The 11,933-nt window shown below is 38.3% G+C and overlaps 1 protein-coding gene across 1 annotated transcript; it reads left to right on the plus strand.

The window, feature by feature from the left end:
• The first annotated feature begins 8,275 nt into the window (after window positions 1–8,275).
• On the plus strand, window positions 8,276–11,196 carry LOC145122356 (uncharacterized). Its single transcript, XM_079057968.1, has one exon. The coding sequence runs from the start codon at window positions 8,276–8,278 to the stop codon at window positions 10,796–10,798; it is 2,523 nt and encodes an 840-aa protein (XP_078914094.1). The 3' UTR covers window positions 10,799–11,196.
• The last annotated feature ends 737 nt before the right edge of the window (window positions 11,197–11,933 follow it).

Below are 11,933 nucleotides of genomic sequence, written 5' to 3' on the forward strand. Positions count from 1 at the left end.
AAGGGATTAGTCTAGCCTATGAGAATCGTTGTTAATTAGAGATAAATTACTTTATGTGATCAGGCGGAGGCTAGATCGGGGATATCGAGCACGAGAGTTTTCTAGACATCATACGAGGTGAGTCTTCTCACTATACCTTACCTAGGGTGGTAATTATGTGTGACCGGAAGCTCTTATGTGCTATGACGAGTATGTGATATATGTTGCTATGTGATATGTATATGTTATGTATGTTTTGAGTAACATGGTATGGACCGGAAGGTCAACAGAGTAGGACCGGAAGGTCTACTCGGATTGTGGGACCGGAAGGCCCCTGAGACACATTGGCCGGAAGGTCTCGTAGAGCTACAGCCTCGAGTGGCTTATGTGCTGTATGTAGTATTTTGGGGAACTCACTAAGCATTTATGCTTACCGTGTTATGTGATATGTGTTTCAGGTTCTAGCGAGGATCGCGGGAAGGCGCCGGCATGATTTGTACACACTGACAGAGGATTTTGTATTTGAGATTCTGGGATTTGTTTTACCATGATAACATTTGATACACTTGTGTTTGAGATGATTTAAATGAGAAATGTTATGTTTGAAAACTGAAAAATTATTTTGAAATTTTACGTCGTTACATTGGGGGTCTGGAAGCGTTTTGGAACTTCGGTATCAGCTATCGCTGGAATGAATCTGGAGATCCTATGACTTATGGGGGATACTTCTGGTACCGGTTTAACTACTATGGGTACGCTGGAGATCATTTGTCTTAGTTGTTGTAGCTCCTTAGCCATGATCGGGCTTAAACCTGTGTCAAGGTCCATCGAGTTAGTTGTAAAATTATTATTATTGATAGAGTTACCAGGATCCCTATTATTGGGAGTAACAAAGGTTTCATTAGGATCTTGAATCTCGCGACGGATCACTGAGGATCCTTGGTAGTCAAAGTTCAGGATCTTAGGCTGCAAGACCGAGGGTGCTGCCTCCTGAGGCTAGTGGATTTTCGTCCTCATTCTTTCCACTTCCTTGAGAATCGTCATGTTATCCTCCTGATGTTGGGCGACTTGTCGCTCCATCCTCTTCATCATAGCAAAGATCTAGCTATTGGAAATCAACACAGGAGGATTCTAGAGTCCCGGAGTGACCGGAGAGGTGTTCGTCTTCGGAGTTTCAGAAACTTTCTTGGGAGCTCCAGTCGGAGGTGGTGGAAAGTTTTTAGAGGAAATAGGAGGAATCGAGGAGGAGGAGAGAGTCGATTGAGTATACATGATTTTTTGAGGGATTTTGAACACCATGGCCCCACGGTGGGCACCAAATTGTTTTGGTCAAAAATTGACTAAGTGAAAAAACAACCAAAGTGTATGAGAGGTTGTGGTGTTGTTAATGAATTGATCAGTGAAATTAGAACAAGCTTACACAAGTGGTTTACAAGGAAAGTCTTTGATCCTTGTTAGGATTTCCGACATAAAACCTTGGGAGGTGATAACGATCACCTACCTTGATGATTTTATTGATTGAAATGAATGATTACAGAGAAAATAGAATGAGTACGAGTACAAGTGCTAGTATTCTGCCAAAAAATTGTGTGTAGTGTGATGAATACAAGTGTTTTATATAGTCAAAACCTAATAACTAGAACTCCAAAAATTTCAGGATCCTCCGAGATCAACTTATAGCGGTTGCTTGACTTGGTCCTCCGGGTCTTTTGCATGGTTCTGACGACTATTCATTGAGAGAGTGACTTTGACTGGTTATTTATGCACATGTGAGAAAGACAAAAGAATATATGGCCGTTATAAATAATTAAAAATATTAGTCAGGATCCTGGAGTTTATTTGTGATCCTGAGGTTCGAGGATCCTGAGCCTTTGAGGATCCTTGGACTTGAGGATCTCAAAGTAGTTCCGAGATCCTAGCCCTAACAGGTATTATATGAGAATCATTAAGCTGAATAACCTTTAATTAATAACTTCCATATATCATTGATAGAAAAATCTAGCTCTTGCCCTTCTGGTAATTAGATTAATCACGTAAGAGCATATTGATTGTCATGATTTCCCGAACTCTATAAGTTTAATCTATATACCATTTAGTCGATACATATAGCATAACATTCTCTCTCAAACCAACCGGGTCATGCATTTGCCTAAAGTACCATCTAGGGGTGAGCATTTGGACCGATGGACCGGACCGGACTGTTTTTTTGGACCCCCGGGCCGGTTCTCGGTTCTAGGAATCCATCAAAACCGGTACGGTTTTTTTCCCGGTCCGGTCCGGTTTTTACCGGGTTTAGAACCGGTTGGACCCGATTTTTTTTGTAAAGTTTAAACAACCATAACTCATTCGTTTTAAGTCGGATTGACACGCGGTTTTTTCCAACGTTTAATTTACTGTTTGTAGATGAAGTTAGACTATAATTTTGTTGATTTTGGTATTATATTCAATGAGTTACAGTCTTTCAAAGTTGAGCTATCAAAGCTGAAAATTTTCAGCTTTTCAGCAACGTTTTTAAAATTTTGTAATCTGTGAAAATTTTTAAACAACCATAACTCAGTCGTTTTAAGTCGGATTGATACGCGGTTTTTTCCAAAATTTAATTTACAGTTTGTAGATGAATTTAGACTATAATTTTGTTGATTTTTGTATTATATTCAATGAGTTACAGTCTTTCAAAGTTGAGCTATCAAAGCTGAAAATTTTCAGCTTTTTAGCAAGATTTTTAAAATTTTGTAATGTGTGAAAATTTTTAAACAATCATAACTCATTCGTTTCAAGTCGGATTGACCTGCGGTTTCTTCCAACATTTAGTTTACAGTTTGTAGATGAATTTAGACTATATTTTTGTTGATTTTTGTATTATATTCAATGAGTTACAATCCTTCAAAGTTGAGCTATCAAAGCTGAAATATTTCAACTTTTTAACTATTATTTTAGACTAGAATTATGAACTTGATTTAGTTATTATTTTTAACTATTATTTTAGACTATAATTCTGAATTTTATGTATGTTTGACAGATAAATCATATAAAAGGGATGTTGGTGAACTTAATTTATATGTTAGTTGCTTTTATTTAGAAAATTAATTTTGTAAGTTATAATATTATAACATCAAGGTAGATTAGTTATGCATGAAAAGAAAATGTAATCATTTTTACAAATTGTATCGTATCAAACCCAATAATGTATTCGTTTTAACGAGTTCTATCAAACCCAAAAACTTATTTTAACGACTTGTACTCTATGCAATTAAAGTTGTACCGATCCAAACGGGTCCAAGAACCGGAAAACCCGGACCTGGAACCGGACCCGGACACGGACACGGACACGACTCATCCGGTCCGGTCCACGGTCCAGAATATTCTCCATAACCGGTCCGGTCCAAAAGCCGGTCCGGTCCAGTTCGGTCCAAATGCTCACCCCTAGTACCATCAATGTCTTAATCGACGGATGTTCAGCCAGAAGATGCATAACAATTCAAAATATATTTACTTGTAACGTCCGTAGATCCGGGCTAGTCAATTTAGAGACAATAAGCATCAAAAATGACTTTTTGATGGAAAATTATTTAGAAGGATTAATCTTAACCAAGTTGTAGTATATGTCTCAAGGTTTCCCGATATATAAAGAATGCCGAAATCCGAGTTATAACGAAGAAGTTATGACATGTCGAAGTTTCGCGACAAACCGGCACGGTGCCGAATGTCGTAAAAAGTGAGTTTTTGATAAACTACTTTTTAGCCTTAGTGATCTAAACGAAACTCGTAGTATTCGTTAAACCGAGAAGTTCGATAAAAAGAACGTCCAAATCTGACTTCGTATGAGGAAGTTATGATTTTTCGAAGTTTCAGCTTAGTAGTAGACAGCTAAAAACTCGAATTTTAGATCGAGTGATTTTTAGCCGACACGACCTAAACGGGAATCGAATGTCTCGTCATTTGTAGCACAACGGTAAAAAGACAGATGAAAACGGACGTCGGAAGAAGAAGTTATGAATTTTTAACGGATATCCTGTCCCGGTATGTTAAAAATAATAATATAAAAACTAAAATAAAAATTAGCCGACGAAGTCTAAACGAAAGTTGTAGAGCGTAATTTTACCTACGCGTGCATATAAAGAACGTCAAAAACGGAGCTCGTATGCGAAAGTTATGGATTTTAGAAGTTTTGGCGCGAAAACCGAGAAATTTCGCATAGGTGGCTTCGGCCACGTCACCTTCGCTGAATGAGTGCCACGTGTCCGAAATCGGTGAGTCATGCGAGCCACGTGTCCGAAATCTGCTGAGTCACCGAAGCCACCTGGCAAGGCGTGTCGTGTCCTTCTCGAGTCCGAGGTTCGGTCCAATAGGAGGCTGCCCCGTGTCCGATCTCGGTGTATCATCAGCAGCGTGTCCGAACCGTAGAGCTGTCCGAAGTGGTCTAATCAGAAGCCTCCAGCAGACCCCTCGCATGCGCAGTCACGTGCGAGCCTTCCTGCGAGCCCTCGTATCTGCACCACCTGGAGCCTTCTCAGCCGTTGGATCAGGAGGCTCGCCCCTATAAATAGGAGGGTGCGAAACCTCCAGGGTATATTTTGGAAAATTGTCACTTTTAGCCCCTAAACCCATATTTCTTTCATTTTATCATCCCCCGAAGCCCCGGTATCAATTATAACCCCCGGAATACGCCACGAAGTGCCCGAGAAGCCCAGAAATTTATCTTTTCGGTTTCGAAGCCCAACCCTTCGCAGAGCCAGGTTTCTCAATAAAACTCCCGGTTTTATTAGAAACGATCGTTTCAGGAAACGAATTGCTGCCCGATTTTCATTAAATCAGGTGAGTGTGTAGTCACTTTCATCATACACATAGATATGAAGTATTTTATATGAAATACGTGCTATGTGTATATATGTTGTTTGTTTATTTGAGATGGATGTTGAATGAATGTTTTATACATGTTTAAAATGATTTAAAATGTATATATATTTTATATTCAAATATGTTGGGTAAAACATGGGTAGATAAAGTAGGAGGGATAAAAATACAGTATAGATGTACGTTGGTAGCTATGAATTTAGTACAGTATAGATGTACGTTGGTAGCTATATATTTAGTACGTTGGCAGCTATGGACTTCGTGCCTATTAGATAAACCTTGGCGACGATGTGACTTCGTGCCTATTAGATAAACCCTGGCGACTATGAGACGTAGTGCCTATTATATAAACCCTGGCGACTATGTGACGTAGTGCCTGTTGTATAAACCTTGGCGACGATGTGACTTCGTGCCTATTTGACATAAATTGCTGAGGGAAAGCAATGTTGTCACCCTGATGTTTGTTTTATTTGACATAAATTGCTGAGGGAAAAGCAATGTTGTCACCCCGGTGTTTGTTTTATTTGACATAAATTTCTGAAGGAAAAGCAATGTTGTCACCCCGGTGTTTGTTTTATTTGACATAAATTGCTGAGGGGAAAGCAATGTTGTCATCCAGGTGTTTGTTTTATTTGACATAAATTGCTGAGGAAAAGCAATGTTGTCACCCCGGTGATCGTTTTATTTGACATAAATTGCAGAGGAAAGCAATGTTGTCACCCTATTGGTTGTCTTATTTGACATAAATTGCTGAGGAAAGCAATGTTGTCACCTTATTGGTTGTTTTATGTTAGGATGTCTGGTTTGACATAAATTGCTAAGGAAAGCAATGTTGTCACCCCCTTTGGTTGCCTTATTTGACATAAATTGCTGAGGAACCCCCGAAGCAATGTTGTCACCCCTAATGAAAATCCTTATGCTAGGTCCCTTGTGATAGTTGTTTTAGGGACGTAAGGTGAGGATAACGAGAATGGGTAATTAGGGTTGTTTTTGGTTGATGAAATCAATAAATTATTTGTTGATTGATAAACTTAAAGGGTTTATTATTTATTGTGGGTTGAAAACCCTATATGTTCACCAGGCTCCCAAGCCTGACTCACTCAGCTTTTTATATTACAGGTAGTGGACCCCGAGCATAGTCGGATGATGATGATGAGTGATTTTGGATTATAGGCCAGTAGTTATATAAATAACTGTTGTAAGGCTTATAATGTCTTGTTTATGCTTTTGATATGTATCGCAACATGACATCCCGATGTTTTGATATAAAAGGAAATTATATATTTCTTAAAGAAAGGTTTTGGCAAACTTTTATCATGTTTTGTTTTGAGGACCAATTCCGCAACATCTTTTAAAAAGATTTCTCTGATTTTATTTTAAAAAACATAAATTAAATCGGTCTTTTCTGACCGAGAAATTAGGAGATGTCACATTACTCTAACGTTATTATGTAGTACGAAAGAATTTTACAACGTATCTATATGGACAATGAACCAAACATATAGTTACTCGCGTTACCTAATTTATTTTGATTTAGTTTGCACTAATTTTCATCCTATAGCAACTCGCAACGTCTTGAAAGGTGCAAGTTCCTGTAAATATAAGAGCATTTCTCTTTCAGAATTTAGATTGCATGGTACACATAACACGACATTACGTGAAACATTGCCATACAAAACTCTTTGTTACAAAGACCTTCGAAACTAAAGTTGCTATCTCAACCCATTTGTACATGCATGTGTCGATTATGTTTATAAGTGACAAAGTCCATCGAATGAACTAAAAAAATATAACTACAAAGGAAATAGTTTAAATGGGTTAAGGTTGTCCAAATTTTTTTCGAACTTATATAACCTTTTCATTATATTTGTTATAATTTATACTAATTACATTACTAAAAAATGTAAACTAGTCATTATAAATGATTTTTCTTAAATAACAAATTTTTTAGTTTTTGAAAAATGATATTTTCTTCCGAATGCACCCGCAACGGGTTGTTCTTCAAATTCTGGAGAGTATATATATATATATATATATATATATATATATATATATATATATATATATATATATATATATATATATATATATTCTTTTTTTTTAAGTATTTTTTACTTATATTTGAAATATTGAAACGTGTAATATCATCAATCTTCAACTAACTGAGTTGATTTTAAGTTATATTATTGTATGTATGTATTTCCTATTTATTATGTTTGTTTAATTTTTTGTTAGATTTTAGTTAAAAATAACTCTGAAATTAATCCGGTCTGAAATCTAGAATACTGTTCCTAAATTCGAAATAGCAGTCTGAAATAAATTTTTTGTTAGAAAAAAAAATCTCAGTTCGGAACCCACCATTTCGGAAATAGTGGTTCTTTTGCCAACAACAAAAACAAATGATTATTTTCTTTAAATACACATTACATTATGAGTAAATTCGTTTTCACTTTTTTTTAACTTATTTAAAAAATAATTGAGAACCAAACAAATATTAGCCAAAGTAAATAATACAACTAATTATAAGCACTTACCCTTTTTACAAATTAATTGTGTTTGCTACCTTAACACAATTAATCAACTATGCACATGAATAATTAAAGACATATATAAGAATCATGTAACTTAATTAACTTCCGTTTGATGTATAAGGATGTTTGTTAGTTTAAGGAAGCTTGTGTCTTTTGGCAATTTGCTTCTTCGGGATAAGTAAGACGTGTGGAGTTTTAAGTATTTCATTCAGAAATTTCGATCAACATATCTATTATTAGAATAAAAATAAATAAATAAACATACAAAACAAAATATTGTTTTTTTGTATTCTATATTATAAAGAACATTTTTTTTACGCTGGGGTACTGAGCCAGCCACTGAGTCAAATAACAACACGTACCAATGTGTGGCATGAAACAAAGACAGACAAACACCAAACGAGAAATTGCATAGGTCTATCATATATTAACAAAAACTGTTTAGCTTTTTATTATTTTGAATGACATCACAAGTTTTCAAAATTATGATAAATGTGTATTAATTAATATAAATTAAGCATTATTAGTTCAATACTTTTAACTGGATGTTTCTATTTGGTTATTTATAATAAAGTTGAATGTTTGTTTATCAAAAGTTTTTTTTTTCTTAATTTACGAATGAATTTGGTATTCAACGGATGAACGGAAGATTTGTTTATATTTATCCTAGCGATCGTTATAAACGATATATGATAGTGGATTTTGTTCATGGTTCTATCAATTTCAACAAATTAATATAAACTTTAGGTAATGTCAAGTAATTATTTAATTAAACATGAACACTGATGAGGTTATATATTAACATTTCTTTATGTTTTAATATTTGTTTGTTTCGTCCACAAAATGTGTTAGGGTATCAAGGTAATTTTATGGTAAAAAACTAGGCTATAAAGAGGGAAGAGACATGCATGATGGAAGCATATGAAGTCAAAATGAAATCAAGAAAAGGGAGGAGGCCTTCAATGGCCTCTCTCATTGTGTCTCATATTGTAGTAATAGTTTCTTTAAGCTATCCTTTACCAATAACTGCAGAATTGAAACCATATGAGCCATTTAACCATCCCACCCACGCCACGCCACCACCGCCACCTCCAAAGTCTCCTTCTCCTCCTCCATCATCCAACCTCTTCAGTTTACCATTACCGCCTATTTTTCCAGGACCTCCTAAGTCGCCTTCCCCTCCTAAGTCACCCTCACCTCCCTCTCCCCCACCACCTAAGGGAAAGGAAAAGAAAAAGTCGCCGTCACCTCCCAAGAAAAAGGGAAAGAAAAAGAAAAAGGGAAAGGAAAAATCGCCACCGCCTCCCAATGAAGAGGAAAAAGAAAATTCACCCCCACCTCCTGAGGAAAAAGAAAAGTCACCCCCACCTCCTGAGGAAAAGGGAAAGTCGTCCCCACCTCCTAAGGGAAAGGAAAAGTCACCCCCACCTCCCAAGACAGGGCCCGATCTTCCAATTAAAATACCTAATCCACCAATTCCATTACCTACACTACCTGGACTACCTACAGTACCATCGCCTCCACAGTCTCCTCCACCAACACCGTCATTGTCTATCAAAGGAATTATTTTTCCACCCAAAGCACCAATTTTACCACCTCCTGTGCCAGGGCTAGCACCAGGACTACCTCCCCTTCCATTACCTGATCCAATACCTAAACCACCACCAGGTGTTTTACCACCTCCTGTGCCAGGGCTACCACTAGGGTTACCTCCGCTTCCATTACCTGATCCAATACCTAAACCACCGCCAGTCATTCATGGAAAGTCACCACCATCTCCTCCAAAGTCTCCTCCGCCAACACCACCATTGTCTATCCACATTCCCATTTTGCCGCACGTACCACCAATTTTACCACCTCCTGTGCCAGGGCTAGCACTAGGGCTACCTCCCCTTCCATTACCTGATCCAATACCTAAACCACCACGAGGTTCTTTACCACCTCCTATGCCAGGACTAGCACCAGGGCTACCTCCCCTTCCATTACCTGATATAAAACCTAAACCACCCTCATCATCTCCACCTCCAGAGTCTCCTCCACCAGCATCATCATTATCCATCCAAGGTGCTATTTTGCCACACATACCACCAGTTTTACCACCTCCTGTGCCAGGGCTAGCACCAGGGCTACCTCCCCTTCCATTACCTGATCCAATACCTAAACCACCACCAGGTGCTTTACCACCTCCTGTTCCAGGGCTAGCACCAGGGCTACCTCCCCTTCCATTACCTGATTTAAAACCTAAACCACCACCATCATCGCCACCTCCAAAGTCTACTCCAGCAGCATCACCATTGTCCATCAACGGTCCTATTTTTCCACACGTACCACCAATTTTACCACCTCCCATGCCAGGGCTAGCACCAGGGCTACCTCCCCTTCCTTTACCTGATCCAATACCTAAACCACCACCAGGTGCTTTACCACCTCCTGTACCAGGGCTAGCGCCAGGGCTACCTCCCCTTCCTTTACCTGATCTAAAACCTAAACCACCACCATCATCGCCACCTCCAGAATCTTCTCCACCAACACCACCATTATCTATCCACGGTCCCATTTTACCACACATACCACCAATTTTACCACCTCCTGTGCCAGGGCTAGCACCAGGGCTACCTCCCCTTCCATTACCTGATCCAATACCTAAACCACCACCAGGTTCTTTACCACCTCCTGTGCCAGGGCTAGCACCAGGGCTACCTCCCCTGCCATTACCTGATCTAAAACCTAAACCACCACCATCATCGCCACCTTCAGATTCTCCTCCACTAACACCACCATTGTCTATCCATGGTCCCATTTTGCCACACGTACCACCGATTTTACCACCTCCTGTGCCAGGGCTAGCACCAGGGCTACCTCCCCTTCCGTTACCTGATCCAATACCTAAACCACCACCAGGTGCTTTACCACCTCATGTTCCAGGGGCAGCACCAGGGCTACCTCCCCTTCCGTTACCTGATCCAATACCTAAACCACCACCAGGTGGTTCACCATCATCACCTCCACCACCAACACAATATATTCATGGCAATTCTCTACCAACACCTCTTAATTCATCATCACCACCAAAATACATTCATGCAACGTCTCCACAGTCGTCTCCTAAGTCTCATCCACCACCTCTAACCTTCCATGGTATTATTGATCCACTTCCAGCTCCACCACTACCTCTAATGCCACCACCCATCCCACTACCACCTCCTGCACCAGGGCTTGCACCAGGGTTGCCACCACTTCCAGTACCTGATCCAAAATTACCCAAACCACCTCCTCTTCCGGTACCGGATCCAAAATTACCCCAACCACCTCCACTTCCGATACCCGATCCAAAATTACCCCAACCACCTCCACTTCCAATACCCGATCCAAAATTACCCAACCCACCACCTCTTCCAATACCTAAACCACCGTTATATGTTCATGGAAAGTAGCCACCACCTCCTAATTCATCACCACCACAATCTAAGTCTCCACCACCGTTATACATCCATCCATCAATGGTTGTATTGTACCACTACCACCTAAACCACCATGTAGTGGAAAACCTAGACAAGGTGGAATCCTTACAATTAAATCACTAGTGTTATCTTCACCTAAAAACTAAGAATACCAATATATAAAATCCCTTACTACATCTAAGAGCTAGAAGAAGAATAAGCAAGAATTACATATTGGTGTGTGTTGTAGTGTAGTTGATGTTTATGTTTTCTCTATACATTTCATTTTCACTTAATTATGTATAAGTAAATGCGAAAAGCCAATATTTTCTTTTCTTGAGTTGGAAGGCCTTTAATTGGCATCAATAAAATGACTAAATGATCCTGCTAAACTATATGTTTATTAGATGACAAAGTGATATGTTCAGAAGAATTATTAACATGATACAAATAGTTAAAAACCAATTGGTAATAAAAAAAAACATCCATAAGAGCATCTCCATTGCAAGCTTTTTGAAAAATTATTTACCTTTTGAATAGGTCATTTAAAGAATTATCACATCATAGCAAGAGGTTTTTTAAGAATAAAGCTTTTTATCATATAAATAATTCTTTTATACAAACTTATATGCATTAGGGTGAAGACGTTTTCAAACATTTTTATCAATTTGTTAGTAGAAAATCTAGTTGGAAAATATAATAAGTATTTATAAAGACTTATGTATTGTATTGGAGATGCTCTATGTAGTCAACTTTGCTTCCAATTTTATGGTGTTACATCATATCATCGGCAAAACCAACCAAAAACTCCATACTCTCCACTATACTAATCTTACCTCCTCTCAATCCTATGAAATCAACACCACTCCCTCCCTCCACCCTCTGTGAAACTCTTTTGTTGAAGATCAAGGAAAAAAGGATTGGAGGATAATTAGCTTCTAATTGTTGGTGTCTAGTAGCATACGTCTCTTCTCATACGGATACTGACAACGGTAATCGGTCTTGATTATTGTCTCCTACATCAAAACATCCTTGTATATTTATATATAAAATGTTTAACAACCTACATGTATGATTCTTTAATTTTGTTTAAATCATAATTCCTAAAAACATACACTATATGCATGCA

The sequence above is a fragment of the Lactuca virosa genome, chromosome 6 (assembly GCF_052849685.1).
Source record: "Lactuca virosa cultivar CGN04683 chromosome 6, Lactuca_virosa_CGN04683_v6, whole genome shotgun sequence".
Taxonomy (NCBI): Eukaryota; Viridiplantae; Streptophyta; class Magnoliopsida; order Asterales; family Asteraceae; genus Lactuca; species Lactuca virosa.

Excerpts from the sequence above, each read along its gene's own strand:
- LOC145122356 (XM_079057968.1), top strand. The coding sequence starts at position 8,276 with ATGGAAGCATATGAAGTCAAAATGAAATCAAGAAAAGGGAGGAGGCCT.